The 17,340-nt window shown below is 36.5% G+C and overlaps 1 protein-coding gene across 1 annotated transcript in view; it reads right to left on the bottom strand.

The window, feature by feature from the left end:
- The window catches only part of SLC41A2 (solute carrier family 41 member 2), a 48,376-nt gene that overhangs the window by 12,582 nt on the left and 18,454 nt on the right, over positions 1-17,340 (bottom strand). Inside the window, exons 7-10 of the mRNA XM_075052018.1 lie at positions 14,795-14,942; positions 14,147-14,226; positions 2,060-2,191; positions 930-1,078 (exon numbers count right to left, since the gene is read on the bottom strand). Of these exons, the coding sequence (XP_074908119.1) occupies positions 930-1,078; positions 2,060-2,191; positions 14,147-14,226; positions 14,795-14,942 (509 nt within the window). The remainder of the gene's footprint in view (positions 1-929; positions 1,079-2,059; positions 2,192-14,146; positions 14,227-14,794; positions 14,943-17,340) is intronic.

Below are 17,340 nucleotides of genomic sequence, written 5' to 3'. Positions count from 1 at the left end.
GTGATAAACACAGAAAGACAATTAATGACATTAAAAATTATAATTTTTATTAAGGATTGACTGTTTATAATTTTGTTTGTATTTTAAAACTAAATTGGTCACAATTTTAGGAGCAGTATGTATATTTAACTTATGGATATTTCACCTGTATTTTTATTGTGTAACATGAACAGTTAATTTTTGTTTTTAAGGTACAACGAAACATTATAATTAATTCAGCCAGGTTTTAGCTAAAAATTGGCTGTGGATTTAATAGAAACATTTCATTTTGTATTACTGATTTCTCTAAGTGAAATTATTTCACTTTAGACATTGCTATTTCAAAAGGAATCTCTCAAGAACTGCCCTCGCTGGGTGTGAACAGGCCACTAGGTAAGACCAGCCAAAATAATGTATCAATGTTTGACAATTAATGCAATTACAATTTCTTGTACAGCGATCGCTGTCAGAGTAATTTCAACTTTCATAAATATTAAGAATGCACCAAGCAAGCCATAACATTCTCATCTATTGCATATTTAACTATGTTAACTAAAACAGTAATGTGAACCACTTCCGGAGATTTCTTTGAGAGTTTCCTTGATGTATTCATTATTCATAAATGCTACTTTTCATTTTCTCCATCTCCCCTCTAGTTGATTAAAATTATGGGGGTTTTAGATGCAATGGTTCCAAGAAGCATGTGAAAGAGAAAGCGCAGGATGCATGACTGGGAAATAATGCAGTCAAGTGTCTTCTGAAAAGCACTCACAATACAGATACACCTGTGTAAGCTGTAGAGATAATCAGTTAGTTCAAAACAGTGCTGGAAGCCTGTATTAACCCATACCTTCTTGTACTATTCATGAGATTTCAGAAATCAGATAAAACATGATTTTCTTCAAGAACTTGATTTTATACCAGCATTTTCAAGTTGTACTTGTTCTTACCTGTAGCAGAGCTGCAAACAAATATACTGCTATAAAGATAGGTGTTAAGGAAGTGTGTCCGCTTTTCATTAAGTGGATAGTGTACAAGAAAATCAGGTGTCCAGGAATCACCAAAAGAAGCAGAACTTGGGCTGATTTGTTATTTACTCCTACAATAAAAAAAATAAAAAATTTTGTTAAGCTCTTCAATTACTATATCAGATTTTTATTAATTTTAATATAAAAAGCAGTTTTGGAATTCCACAGCATTGACTATTGTGGAACAGCAGGCATTATTTTCTGCTAAAAGACTCCTTGAGGATTTTCACAGGGGGAAAAAAGCCACCTATAGTGTCTGCCAGAAAAGTTAAGTAGGGCCTTTCCAGAAGAGGGTGCAAACTGTCTGCTTTCATTCTGTACTCATGTAATACCATCTACTTTTTTGGAGCTGCAATGACCTCCTAAAGCCTTCCTAGGAAAGAAGATGTTTTGGACATTGTATTCAAGACATCCTCAGAGGTACCTTATATTTCTAAAAAGTAATCCCACATCTACCACTTTCTCATCTGTTCCAATTCATTTCATAAATATGAAAGTGTAATACATGCTGTCTACACATCACATTTCACCACAGTTACCACATTATTAGGAAAAGGAGCAATACGGGGGAGGAATAAGCTGTGAAGCAAGAATCTGGAAAGAAAAAGGCAAATGGGAAATGGAAAGCAGGGACTTGGCTTAATAATAATGTTAGATATAAAGTTTCATCCTAACAGGAAATTGGTTGGAACTTCTGGAGTTAAATGACAAAGGTTAGGAGCAGGTAAACAAGCTAAGGAAAGATGAAGGTTGAAATCCTTCTGAGTGGCTACCATAGCATCCCGCCTCAACAGTTCCTGTCTTCCACCCTTGCCAGGATTAGACCTTTCTCTGTGTTTCTCTCTACGCACCCCCTCCTGCAGGGAGCTCTTTGTGATTCTCACCAGCAAACAGCTGCAGGCAAAGGAAACTGCCAAGCCTCTGCTCCCTTTGAATTGCATACAACAAATTCAGTTTGTTGCCATTTTTCACTGGTGGTACAGTCTGGCATACAGGGAGAAAAAGAGGAGACATGAGACATTAGTTTTAACAATTAGCTGACTAATACATACCTGTACCATAATAAGTTCTGCATGGATAATAGCAACCCTTGGCTTCTTCTGGCAGCTCTCCAGGAATGCTATGCAAATGGAGGTAGGTAGAAATTCTGCTAGCTTGAATAGCCACTAGATTACCACCAATACCTGAAATACAAAAGGGAACAAGTAGTAAATTTTCAACTATTTTTTCCCCCTAGTAGGCAATGTTTTTGCAAATGTAACAACTTCCTCTATGTTTACCACAGTCCCCTACATACAAAAGTCAAAAAGAGAAACATCTTTAGAATGTATATTAGACAGGCTAACACCAAGCACTAAAATAAGTCAAAAAACTTCGGCTAAAATTTGGTATATCACTGGATATTTGGACATCAGTTTTAATTCATAAGTGCAAAAGATTCCTCCAAAAGGTTCAATCTGATGCTTTCTCATAGGTGAAGCTCCATTTTGTTGCTCCCTCTTCTTCAGAAATACGTCTTAGAACAACAGAAGTACTACATAGTTGTGCCACTGCTGGATTACCTTGCTAGGTCAGTATTGCTGGCAAGTATAAATGATGCAAAGCAGATGCACTCACTACCACAAGCATAAATGCAGATTTCACACACAGAATCACAGAATTCACACATGGGACTGGAAAAGACATTCGCCTTTGCCACAGAGCAGGATTAACCATAGTTTTCTGACATTCATAATTCAGGCTGAAAGGACAAGACAAGTGGCTGAATAACTGATTTTTAAAAGAATAGTAGTGATGGAGATTCTACTTTCCTCATGACAACTGTTGATATACTTCCCATTAGAAAAAAGATTTCTATGAAACAATTTCTATGAAACAAACCACCCCAGGATGCAAAGAGAAGTGGCTGGCATTGTTACAAGGCCACTGTCTATAATCTTTGGAAAGTTGTGGAGATCAGGGGCTATCCCTGATGACTGGAAGAGGGCAAATATCACAGCTATCTTCAGCAAAGCATTTGACAGTTTCCCACAGCTTCCTCCTAGACAAACTGGCAAGTTACAGGTTGGTTGGGTAGTCTGTGAATTGGGTAGGAAATTGGCTAACAGGTCACACTCAGAGGGTGGTGATCAATGTTTTTTCCAATGTTGGAAATTATTAGATTTTGCTATATGAATGTTTTTTTAAGAAATCAGGGGTTGATACTTGGCCTCACGCTGTTCAACATCTTAATAAATTACCTGGATGATGGGATTGAAATCACCCTTACCAAGTTTGCTGATGACACTAAACTGAGTAGTGAGATGGACATGTCAGAAGGGAGAGCCACCCTACAGAGAGACCTGGACAGGCTGGAAGAGTATGAAGTTTAACAAAGACAAGTGCAAGGTCCTGCACCTAGGATGACATAACCAGAGCCCAGTACAGGCTAGGATCTGTGTGGCTGGGGAAGCACCTTGCTGAAAGGGACCTGGGGGTCCTGGTGGACAAGATGAACATGAATTAGCAGTGCACTGCTCCTGCAACGAAAGCAAATTGGGGGCATTACCAGCAGAGATAGACTTATCATCCCACTCAGCAATTGTCAGGCTGCACCTGGAGTATTGTGTCCAGTTCTGGTCCCCACAATTCAAGAAAGATGTGGACAGACTGGAGAAGGTTGAAAAGAGAGCCATGAAGATAATCAAATGGCTAGAGAACCTGCTTTATAAGGGAAGACTGAAGAAGTTAGGTCTTTTCTCCCTGGAGAAGAGAAGGCTCAGGGGAGACTTCATCACAGTTTTCCAGTACTTAAAGGGCAGATACAAAAAGGACAGAGGCTCTCTTTTCACAAGGAGCCACATGGAGAGGACAAGGGGAAATGGGTACAAGTTGCGCCAGAAGACCTTTCCTCACAATGTAAGAAATAAATTTTTTACAGTAAGAACGATCATTCACTGGAACAACCACCCCAGGGACATGGAGTCCTCACCACTGGAGGTTTTCAAGACGTGACTGGACAGGGTGCTAGATAGTCTCATCTAGGCTCCCTTTCCCACAAAAGGTTGGACCAGATGATTCTTTGAGGTTCTTTCCAACCTAAGCTGTTCCATGTTCTATGAATTTTTACTTCAATGAATAGAAAACTAAACCAGCTTGTTATATCTACATTACAGAATGCAGTGGCACTAGCATAAAATTCTCCTACTGTTATTATACTCTAGAGTTGTCTGCTTGCGTATCAAGCACATGCTTTTTTTTTGTTTTTCTTCCAGATGCTTTACATAGCCATGGGTTTCTCTGAGAAGATATGATTAGGCAGAAGTAATGCAGATCTTGATCCCACTTCAGAAAGCCTTTGTTTATTGTACTTGAATGGATTTGTTTATCTGATGCTTAGGGCTTTGTTTGGTCGCAGAACAAGTATCTGTGGTCACCAGAAAACACTATTTGCCAAATACTTTTGGTGACTATAGAGTGGTTAGGACAAAGATCTAATACTGAGAACTCAAAGTTGAGTTGGCAGAAAGGATTGTTCATCAAACTTATCTGCATCTTCCCAGTCAGGAGATACAGAGACAAAATATGAACTACCAAAAGGTTGAGTCAGTGTTTGCAAAGAAAATTAAAACAACAGTAGCTTTTTTTCCGATGAACTACAGAAAGAGAAGTAAAAGAAGGGATTTGTCTAAACTACAAGAGGTTTAAACAGATTAAAACCAATCTAAGTAGGGTCCAAAGTCTGTCCTTTGATTGAGAACAATAAGTTTGAGACTTCTGACTAATGAGAATACAGTATGGAAAGGGAGGCAGAAATAAAATTAAGGATCAATGCACTACATTTGGATGGGGATCAGATAACTTCTGTGACTGAATTACAAAAAAGCTGTTACATAAAACTGCTTCTTAGTAAATCTACAAAGCTGGGGATTGTGCCATATGACTAGAAAATACAAAACAGTTTCTGCGTAAAAGAGAGGGGATAAAAGCAATCTGCATAATTACAAGCAGGCTAACAACTGCAATAACTGATATATTCAAAACAATATTAAAAGAAAAAAATCAGTGAACTCTTCTCTCACTCTCCATATCTCTTACAGCACTACAAGAAGAAATAAAAGATAGAAGTAAATAGGCTGGTTTTCAAGGTATGTTTTGAGGTTTGCAGCAATGCAACCGTAAACCACATTGGCACAAAAAAAAATAGATTTCACGTATTTCCGAGGATGTATGCAATTTCCTCTCGTGACTGATAATTATCTGCTTCAACAAATTCAGACAATCAGAAATATGATAGATGATTTGGACCTCTTTCCCTAATTAATAACAAGGGAAACTGAGTGAAAGAAAAGAATTAAGGAAAATGGAAATTTGCCCATTTGAAATGGTGTTTAAAAAGCTGTCTGGATAACAGAGACATGGCCAAGTCTATGAAAGAAGGTATAAGATTGGTTGTCAATCCTTTGATGGATAGCTATTAATCACAAATCTTTTTACTTTTATAACCATTGTTTAGAGAAAGTATGCCCCAAGTATGCATGTAGATAACAAGAAAAATGATTAAAAAGTATTAAAAGTGATTCCAAATCAAACTGGTCAGCCACGGGACACTGGTAAAAGGAGGTGCTATCTGTTCTGCAAAGGAAGCTGATATGCTAACCAAAACAGCCAGCGTGGAGTGTGATTTCAAGAGGTGTAACATTCTCTCTTCTATTTTAATTACAGCTGAATTGAACATATACAATCTATTTTAGCTAACTGGAAATGCAATATGCGTATCTTAAGCAAAATTATTTTAAATTTCATTTAGTCTGAGTCTCAGTAATCTAATGTCAGTGGTATATGTTTAACTCATAGAAGATAGGCAGGTGTACTGAAGTGTAAAAAGCTTCTCGAATCCATACATCCTGCTCAGTCTCAACCAGCCAACAACGTATGGTGATGGACAGCAGCAGTCACACTGTCTTTTAGTTCTGTCCATTCATCTACCAATTCTTTCTTGTAATTATTTTTGAACCTTTGGGCCAATTTCAACCATGTCTGACACCAGGATAGAGATACTAACCACCTCCAAGTATGGTTAAACAAGTTAACAAACAGGAAACGTTGGTTAGGTAAATAAAGAGAAAGATTCAAATCTGTGCCCTCAGTGAGAGAAAGGCAGTAATATGAACTGTATAGTTAACAGCATAAGCATGCCAGCTGGCCAGTCAGCACCTAGCTTGGAGCTAGGCATGATGCCTCTTGCTCAGCCAGAAGTTCAGTGACACAGAAGAGGAACAATGATGTTGTGGAAAGCAGAGGGAGAATGGAGAGAATGTTGTGAGCAGCACGTATTGCAGGTGTACGAGGACATAGGAAACACTGGGTGGTGAAAGGGCTATCTGGTGCTCTAAAAACTCGGGATACAAATCAGCACAGAATCACATTTCATTATTCTGCTGGTCATAGAATGATTTATATAAAGCTGTGCTTGGATTGAATGAATCACTTCAACATGTACAGAGATACTCAGTTTGTTCTGTAACAGCAGTTACTGTGCATGTGAAGTTATCTCAGCAGTATCAGATTAATCAGACCCCTGCAAGAGGCAGAAAACAGATAAAACTGCGTAGGTTGACAAGATGTCAATACACAAAATTGATAGCTTCTCAGCATCTTCTGAATGCATAAAATGGTCATGTGCTCAGTAGCTGCTCATATTATGAAAATCTCTGTAGACATATATGAGGACTGTTTCCATGAACATTTAAGTCAGAATTTTTTTTCCCCCGGAAAACAGTATAGCAAACACTTTAAAATAAAGACTAACTTGTTAGCTTCTCTTCATTCTCATGAGAACTACAACACAGAGGAAAACAATTTCTTTCAAAAGTAAAGTCCTGCAACTGTTACTGCATTCCTCTCAGAAGAGCAGATGTGTTTAACTTCAATAAGAGAGTGCTACTTTGTCAATAAGCAGAAGAGATGTTGTCTGGTAAAGTGTGAAGGATGTCATGCTGACTTACAACATTAAAAGAAAATTGAAAACCTCATCATTTTATCGAGCCAGTTAAGGGCTATGCAAGAATACTTCTGAAAATTGTTATCACAGTTCTTTTTTGTCTAACAGGCACAGAAAACCATATTCAAAGTAGAGCCAAAACCATGTCATGTATTTGCGAACAGGCCTGCGGGCGTGATTCTGTTAATCATTATCTGGAAAAAGGACTTTTTTCTAATAATAGAAGTAACCATGCTATTCAGAAAACCACTTTAAAAGTACTTTACATCAATGCATATTAAAGAATATGTCAAAGTAAATCTGTGTCTCATAACCCTCATTACAGGTAAAAAACCAGAAGTTAAGGGAAGCTGGATGAGTGTTGCTGTTGCAGACTAGTCTGAGACCATCCAGTGCTCTGGGTAACACACCGGGCTGTTTTTTTCCTCAGCTCTTATACTGCATGTTTTGATGAACAGGGTAACATTTTCCAGAGAAAACTGGGAAGAGTCACTGATAAACCAGAGGGTTGTACTGCCATTCAGAGGGAACTAGATAGGCTGGAGAATTGGGTCAAGAGGAATCTCATGAAGTTCAACAAAAGAAAATTCAAAGTCCTGCCTCTGGGTAGGAATAACCCCATGCACCAGTAGAGACTGGGAGTTGACCATCTGGAAAGCAGCTCTCCAGAGAAGGACATAGGGGTCCTGGAGGACAATAAGTTGACCATGACCCAGCAATCCGCCTTCATGGCAAAGGTCAACAGCATCCTTGGCCGCATTAGGAAAAGCATTATCAGCAGGGCAAAAGAGGTGATGCTTCTTTTGTGCTCTGCACTGGTGAGGCCACACCAGGAGTACCATGTCCATTTCTGAGACATGATTTTTCTTGTAAATCTATCAAGAGAAGGAAGACAAGAAGATTCTCACTTTTGCATACTCCTGAGCACAATCCATAGTTCAAAATAATTTTGTCTTTTTGGAGTTCAACAACAACTTGCTTTTGGATGTCATTTGTATTATAAAAATGAAATGAAAAGGGAGGAAAAGAATCTGTTACAATAGTGACTGAGCTAAAAAAGCTCTAAATTTTTGAATAATAGTATTATCTTTCAGAAAATTCAAGATCAATTTTTGCTCTGACCTCTCTACCACTAACTTCAATAAATCATGTTTTATGCAAGTGAAATACTTAGATTAGAAGCCTAGCTTAACTAGCTACCTTTTTATGGGTGTTTTTTATCCACATTTCTTCTATCTTCCTTTTTACTTTGTAGCATTTCTTTTAATACTTAAAAATGTTTGAGGGAAAACAGTTGGAAATTATTAGCTTTTCCTATATGAATGGTTTTTTAAGAGAAGTCTTTGAGACAACATTATACATGCAAACTATTACATTTTATGTTTGATTTGACTCATAAATCATTTCTTTCCTATGCCTAATAAAAAATTGTTCCTTGACTGTCAAAAAATGAAAATATTCTGGATATATTTGTGTTGTGAAAACTAATGATTACTGAAATCTAAAAAATTTAGAAGTAAGACTTAAAAGAAGGAACACACACGTCTGTAATAGCACAGAATATGCAGATTTACATGTACAGGTTAGCAATTAAAAAGTAGTAAAACTATCACGCAATAATGCATCAGAACTAAATATCCAAAATCAAAACCCTCCTTCTTTTTCATGCCAAAATAAAGACTGAATTATAAATTTCTCATACAGTATAGGTGCCTTCTGAGATTATCACATTCTTTCCAATTCAGGATGCAGAAAAATTAATTTGTTACTCTACTACCCTACAGGTACACTAATGTTTTCCCTTGTAATTTACAGAGGCAAATTTCAGATGCTCAACTGTCTGAGGCAATGGTTACTTTCTAATCAAAGCACTAGTCTGTTGTGTGACAGCTGACAGTACAACTATGCTATAAGTGATTAAAATATACCGTTATTAAAAAATGCTCTTTTTTTTGAGGTGGAATGGTTTCTGGGTATTTTCTTTCCATATGCTCCAAAACAACTTACAACTAAAGCTCTCTGAAAAACCTGAATGTCATTCAATTTATCCTACTAATGGATAAAAAAGGTATGGTTTGGGGAATATATTACATAAGCTTAACTTTCATCTCCCAGACAACAGATATTCAGTAAGTTTTGTGTTAAGTTTTCTCATATTCCTTGATCTACATTTATTCCCTCCAGATATCAAATACTCTCACAATATGTACAGCCAAAGAGTAAGAAATATTACAACAGGTTTGTGTTACCCTTAAAGAGTATTGCTTCAAACCATCTGCAAAGGCAAGTTTTTCTACATAAAGCCTGCAAAGCTTCTTTGATTTTCAGGTGTTTTCACAATTAATTTGCAGAACCTCCATTCTATAAGATGCATAAAATGGGGTGAAGTCTACCAACATTTTGGTTATTATGCAGTAACTCCTGAAATGCAAATACTTAGAAGATATCTCACAATGTTTTGTCTAAGCATACAACCAAAATGGAGACAAAAGTGGCTCTATCTGGTAACTGCACCTTAGTTCACTTCTGCTGCATATTCAGAAGCATTTAATTGTTTAAGGCATTACCTTTTTTCTGCACAAATGAACTTGGCTACTTGCAAACTGCAATTCCTGAGCCAAATTCAACATGCTGTGATGCTGTAAGAGGATTTGCAAATTGTAACTATCTCATCCATTAGAAAACATAAAGATCAACTTGAGTATCTAGGCTGAAGCACAGCCACTCTTGGGCTTAGTTATTTTATTCAGAACTTCAGTACATCAAACACAGACATCTAAATCTCAAGTAGTTTGTAAGTGCCACAATGGCTGAAACCACAAAACACTTTATTTATTTTTAAAAAGCAGTTACAATTTAACCCAACCAACCATAGAATTAAAAATAATTATTCATCTCAAGAAATGTGTTTAAAGGGAAAATGGAAAAGCAGTTGTGAAATACTTCTGGCCACCAGCAGTAAAGCTGACTATAAATGCCTGTCTGCTTAAGAATTATTTTAATATTCTTGGCAAATATTTGCAGTTATTGTTAATAGAGGTAGGAACTTTGAGGTTGCTCAAATTCCAGACCAATAGTTCTTAACCCAAAAGGCTTATGGTTCCACACTGTAACATTTGTGATGAAAGTAACCTGTCTCGCATCTAAGAATAAGCAATCCATCTAGACAGAACCAGGTTGAAAGCTACTTAATGGTGCACATAGGAAGCCTAACACCTGACAACTTTGCAGTGTGTACTGTTTAGCATTTCAAGATATGACAACTGGCACTGAAAAAAACAGTGACAGCTTGAAATCCTGGACAAATTTACACTGTCCTCAAATTTTGGCTTGACACAATCCCAACAGGTTACAATATTTCTTTCAGGTTTCCCTGGTTTCTTTCAGGTTTTCTGTGTCACAGGAGCAACAAACTTTAAGGTAAGAGAAAGGAAAAGGCATGTGAAAAGCATTTTGAGGGGAAAACCCTCAACTCTTTTCACTCCTTAGGCTTACAATGAGAATTCCAAGACCAGGAAAGCACTTGTAGAGAAAGCTTTTTGCAACACTAATATTTAAAAAGCCATCTGTTAAGTGGTCTACCACACCTTTTATGTCAGTAAATGAGTGTCAACAGATGTACTTTTTTAACTGAAAGATTTCCTAAACCCCAGTTTACTACACTATACTGACCAGCAATATCAAAAGGTGCCAGCAGAATTATGAAACCCAGGAGAGGCTAATCTAACAGCAACCAAGAAAATCACCTACCTACAATTTCCTTTTCCAGGAGGTGTACCATAAAACAGGCCCACTCTGCATCTTCTACACAGAACATATTTTCTCTATATTTTCTGATAGAAATGCCTCTATCCTTAGAATTCTGAGGGTTGAGGGGGTAAGCACAAGCACAGACAACATTACTCCCCTCTGCTTTTTTGTGGATGAGGGAAAACCAGAATTCCTTAGTGCTTCTGTTGCTGCCTCGTGGCACTGCAAAAGCGTTATCGCTATTGGTAGTAACAGGCCATGGGCCTTAGGCTAACTGAACCTTTTGCTACCGTTGCAAGACTCCAGTCTTGGCCTAGTAGGCTGGTTGTGAGCTTGTTATGAGCTCCAAAATGGAGCTTGGTATGAGGTTTCTCTTCTTACAATGTAGAGTTTAAGTTTGGGATAATAGCAAAGGTTCTGAAAATATGGACGTGGGACTATAAACAACTCGCTGATGGTCCGTTACTAGTCACTGAAGAAGTTTAAACTTTGAGAGCTGGGAAAAGACTGCCTTACGCATATCAAGAAAAGAAGGAGCTAAGCATGAAAAATCCAGATGAACAACGGAGTAAGGCACCTGGCGTGGCTTGGAAAATAACATTCTCAGGCACTGCGTAGTAGTCCAGAGGGTAGATGACAAAGGCTAAGAGCAGTCTAGAAATACAAAACTTCATATGAAAAAGCAGCATTTTGAATGCAGGTCATACAATCATCACAGGAATCATCAGCACAGAACCACTGTGGGACTGCCACAGCTACAAGTATGCCTTTTGCTCTCCCTGCCTCCTCCAATAGCCCCAGCTTTCCCTCTCTTCCATCTGCCTAATTCTTCAATCTGCCTAATTCTTCAAGGATCTTTTGACCTGTCAGCTAATCATCCACGGCTACGCATAGCTTTTGGTTAGTTCTTTTTCTCTAAAGGTAGTTCAAAAGAATGTATGCACATTGCCTTAATTCTGTTGATAACTTATGAAAGAAAACAGGAAACAAAGTGGTACATTTGTCATTTTCTCTAGAGGCATATAGTAAGCTGTCATTCTTAGCGATTTAAATTATTTACTTAAGTCCAATCATTAGCTAAAAATATTAAAAAGGTAAAATGTAAACATGCAGGCAATCCAGGTTTCACAGCCTTTCTGTGAAAGAAAATGACCTTGAATAGGATACACTGTTCCACTTACAAGAGCAGTCCATAACTGCTACAGGGTAAAAGACCATCATCACTGCAACATCTGGTAGGAGCCTGAGGCCTTGAGAAAAGCGTGTATCCGTGAGACCTGTATCCATTGTAGGTAGCGAATAGCTAGAATAAGCGAGTCTATAGAGTAAGTGAGTCTATAGAGAAAATCCAGTAGTATTCTGGTACTGTACTGGAGCAGAAATAGAGGCCTATGGGGAAACTGTAAGAAACAATCACCAGACAGTTGTTGGCTTTTGTAATCAAGGGATGTCATCTAGGAAAGCAGGACCACTGGTAAGACTACTGGTTTGGGTACACCTGCCTAAAAAGAAAAACAATCCTCTTCTCTTAGGAAGCAAATCCAGGGGGTTACCAAAAAGGACTATTGTAAGAAAAGTTACAGGTATAAAGCAGAAAAAAGTTGAAGATCGACACATCTGCCCTGCTCTTTAGGTATCTGGAAATCAAAATGGAAATACACAAAAGTTAGTTGCAAGTACTTGCAATTTTGAACTAATATAAAGGCACAGGCAAGAAAGCATAAAGGCTGAAGTGTAAAAATTAATTTACGGTTACCAAGGAACACAAGTGGCAACACAGAAATGCTTCATATTAAAAGTAAGAACAAAGGAAATACAGGACCTTAATGTGAAAGAAGAACAAGCAGCATGCTCTACGGAAGACTGAAATACTCAGTTCCTTTTGTCTACTGCCTTCATAAAAATGGAGATGACTGATTACAAACTGATATGTATTAGGGCCTGAGCGTAAGTTAAATGTAGCGCATCCTCAGAAAGCTAGATGATCAATCCATGAATTATCAGTGACCATTTCCGCAAACTGATTATTTTGGAGGTTAGAGAATACCAGAGGGCTGTAATGGAGAAAATAGAAAATATATCTTTAAAAAGGGCCAAAAAGGATGATCTGGGGAATCGTGTATCAGTGAAATTTACATTCCTACATAAGTATTCAAACAAATTATTAAAAAGACAATTTATAAGCATCTAGAAGATATGAAAGCTGTAAAACAAGAGCTAACATGAATTTACCAAGAACATGCTTCTGTCAAAACAATACCATTTCCTCCTCTAACTGAACAGCTTGCCTAATGGTCGCAGCAATAGATATCCTAACTCTCAACTGCAGTAAAGCTTATCAAAATGTTTTGGTGCTATCCCATGCTACATTTCCATTAGCAACCTCTGGAAAATTAATTATATCAGGGCAATGTGGTTCAAAACTACAACTCAGTGTCCATATTAACATTTTCTTATCAAGGTGGAAAACAAGTGGTTGTAATTAATTTAATTGATAGCTTAGAAAACAGAATAGAATATACCCATGTGGAATTTGCAAAGGCCAAGTTAAGTCAAAAGCACTTTGTAAGGCAAAAATAAGAAGTCAGAATCATCTTGGTAATTGGAGAAATGGTTTAAAAATCAACAATACATAGAAGTGCAAAATAATGTAAGAAATCAAACAGAGAAATACAAAAGGGGAAAAGAATAGCTAGGTAGCAATATAGTGCAAACAGATTTGGTGATTATAATTATTGCAAACTAAATATGTATCAACCCTGTGATACTGTAGGAAAAAAAAGTATTTTCAAACTGCATCAGTCTAATAAGATATTAACTGTTCTTATAAAATTCGCCTTGTTGTTATTGTTAGAATACTTAACTTAAGGACCAAATTTTCACAAATACATTCTTACACACCTGGAAAGCGCATACCAAACATGGGAAACAACACCCATTTTTCTTGAGAAATCTATTTACTTGCCTGTAGCATCCCTGCTAGGTCTTATATTTATGTACACTACATGTGAATAATAAATTACTGTTTTGAAAATTTGTTCTTTCATAAGAAAATCCTTTGAAATAAAATTTTATCTACATTTTCCTCAGCCATAACCCTTTTAATATGATATTTGATCATTTAATATTTGAATATACTACTCCAATATTTACACTTTCAGTTTCTAAATGCATACTTTAGGTTCCTACTTCTCACATTCTCTATCATGTTTTAATGGTTGTAGTAAATAAGATCAGGAAGCACTCCTAAGGTGTTCAAATAAACAACTGTTGACATCAAAATCAAAACTTGAAATTAATATACCAGATACTAATTAGGATAACAGAAATTTACTGTAATAGACTTTTCTCAAAACAAAGTATATCAATTGATACATAGTAGCACATAATCCTGTCAGAGTCTTACCATTAATTACTGGGGTATAAACAACAATTCCAACTAAGTTAGGATCAGATACAGTTGTGTCCAGAATAAGGCCACCAATACTGAAAAACAAAGTACAATAATTAGAATAAGGCAAGCAGGTATATTAACCAGTATTTAAAAACTTTTTTAGGTCTGTCTTAGAACATCTTCAAAGCACAATTTTCTTCTCAATTCATCTTTCCCCCACCCCATTACTTTGTTCTCAGCTACAGATTAACTTCACTATAGTTATTTATATATTAAAATCGACTTCTTGTATAACAAATACCATAGGATTTCAGCCAATCACTCCACTTTTAAGATTCATAACTTTCACTGGATTAAATAATCTCTTAGATCGGTGTATAATCTTGATTGGAAACTGCAGGAGATGAATAGCTCACCGTTTCCTTCCTTTGATATGGCACAATTCTGCTCAGTCATTGCCACAGGCTACTGCTGGCTCTCCCACTCATTCCGACCTGTCACTTAACTTTGCAACTTCCTTGTTTGGGGGAGATTAAAGTTTATTCACACTCTACATTCTAGAGGTGCCTTAAATGTTTCTTTTAAGTACAATCAGGTGTTAAATAAGATATACAGAGACACAGGATGACTTTCAAGATGAAGCAAGGCAAACAGACTTACCTGCTTATAACCATGGCAGTTATGACAGGCTCCCATCCTGAATGGAGGACAGTTCTGGTAGCTGGGTGTTTGGCAGCTATGACAATCCCCATCGGAGTCAGAGCCAAAAAAAAGGCACCAACCAAAGGAGATACATAGAAATACGTTTCTAAAATAAAAATATAGAAAAAAAACAACAAAAAAAGTGTTACTTTCAAGATATTCCTATATGTTTTTCCTAATTTAGAACTCTCAAATAAATTATAATCTACATCATGCAACTGAGGAATTTTAGTAGCCTTTATCACTACTGTACCTAAAGTTTCAACTACTGCACTAAACAATATGGTTAATATCTGCCATCTGTGATTACCATCTCCCATCTTCTCAAGGACAAAACTATCTGTACAAAGAAGGAATTTTGAAGAGGACTTTTGTATGATGCTTTATGATAAAAATGCAGTAAGGATGTGGAATAGAAAACATTATTTTATAACATATTACAAAAAAAAAAAGAAATTGAATATATTGAAAATGCATTTTGTTTATACACAAATTCATAACATATGTACACCCCCTTCTTTCCAAAGCACAGATAATAATGATAATCTTCCCAGAAATAGCACATCTAAAATGATGCAAGCACAATGTGTAATATTGAAACATTTATATCAGTAGCTCAGTTGGTTTATAACCAGTCTGAGTCTGAAAATTCATAGCCACGATTCTGCTGCTTGCACCTATCCACAAGAATTGTATCATATTTCATAGGAACACAACTGCAAACACCAGGGAGTACCATCATAAAGCTGAGCTTATAAGGCAAACAGCTGCCTCCACAGAAAGAATACTATTTTTTTTGATTACTTGGTTTTATAATCCCATCCATACAGAAGCTACTACAGTTATCCAAGACTTCCTAATTCAACAGTGAGGTAAATAAAGGAAAATTTATGCTAATGGCAAATAGATAAACTATGCAAATATTCCACTTTTACATATATTTAGTTTTATGAGAAATGTGGTCATGTATTTAATGGTAAATACATTTTGTCTAAACTTTCAGAATTTGGACAAGTCTTAATGAAAAATATATTTTAAATTACAGGTTGAAATGGTTAATGTAGAACACACAAACACTTTACCAAAGAGGAATATCTAGTATATAAAGAAGTAGTCTCACCCATGTATTATGGCTTATTACAAAGGCTGCAAATTCAAGCAATTACTACTTTGATGTTATCTTGGTGGAGCTAAAATTACTCCTGGAAGAATTGCTGAGGAGTTTTTAGAAGTTACTATCCTTCTGCATTGACTGGTAACAACCTCTGCAGCAGAGCCAGCAGAAAAGATAGTGAGATACCTTTCACTGTGTAAGCTAAAAGTGGAAAGCTATTAGAATGAGAATGAGACAAAGCCCAAAAGAGAAGTAATTTTTTCCTTTCCTTACCTAACTATTCTCTAGTATATTATCTCATGCTTCCTTTGTGGTGCCTGTGCCTTTTTTCCTCCTTTTTCCTCTTTCTGTGAGCTAAGAGGTGGGCCTAATGTAGTGTTCTTACTCAAAAGGGTACACACAATACATGATTCCTCTATTTGATAATTATAGTTTTGTTTTATCAAACTTAATAAAAAAAGACAAAAATGTACTGATGTAAAGTTCTTGAACTACTTACTGCCCAGGTAAACACATCCTTCCCTCCAATTGCAATGAAGAAAGATCCCTGTGTGCACTAAAATTTGTCACATGGGAAGGCATCATTCATTCTACATCTATTTATTTAAAAATTTGAAACTTCTCTCCTTTTCCCCTCTCTTTTTTTCTCCTCTATTTTTTTTTCCAAGCCATAAGTCATACTGTATCCCTGCTACATCTTCCTTTCTCCCTGTCTGTTCCTCTCATATGGAACCAAGGTGAGGCATTAGGATGTACCAGATGCCCATAACTGATTTAAAGGTCAGAATGAGAGAATAGCTCTAATGTAGTGTATTTAGTAAAATACAAAGGGGCACAAAATATGTTCCAAGTCTTTGCCACATTTTTGGAGAGGTTGCCAATTTTATTAAAAGCTAAAGTCTGCTGGTCAGCAAAGATCCTCTGTTGCAAACAAACATTGAACAGCAAAATACGGATGCAATGGTGAGCACTACTGTAATTAAACACTAATTTTTAAAATTCTTTCACTTGTACATCAACAATTAGCCCACTGTAGTCTTTATTTTAGGACTTCTACCAACACAGGAAAGGAAATTAAAGTTCAAAAAAGTATGCCTTTTACAATAATTTATTTTTTAATCCCTCTAACAACTAAAGAATTTGTTAGAATGTGTTCATGAAAAAAGGGAGAGCATTTAACTATCTGCATCAGTCTCCAGGCTTGGAGAGCTAGTCCAGTAATGTAGTCCAAGAATTACAAAGAACACTAAAAATAAGTAAAGATTATCATATAATTCTTTTCTTCTGAAAAAAAATGAAAGCGCACATAGATAAAACTGAAATCAATCCAGCAAATGAACAATGAATACTAACCAAGAATTATTTAATAGGTAACTTCTAAATAAATAAT

This window comes from Buteo buteo, chromosome 19, assembly GCF_964188355.1.
Source record: "Buteo buteo chromosome 19, bButBut1.hap1.1, whole genome shotgun sequence".
NCBI classification, from domain to species: domain Eukaryota; kingdom Metazoa; phylum Chordata; class Aves; order Accipitriformes; family Accipitridae; genus Buteo; species Buteo buteo.
This window is presented reverse-complemented; position numbering and strand designations above follow the sequence as displayed.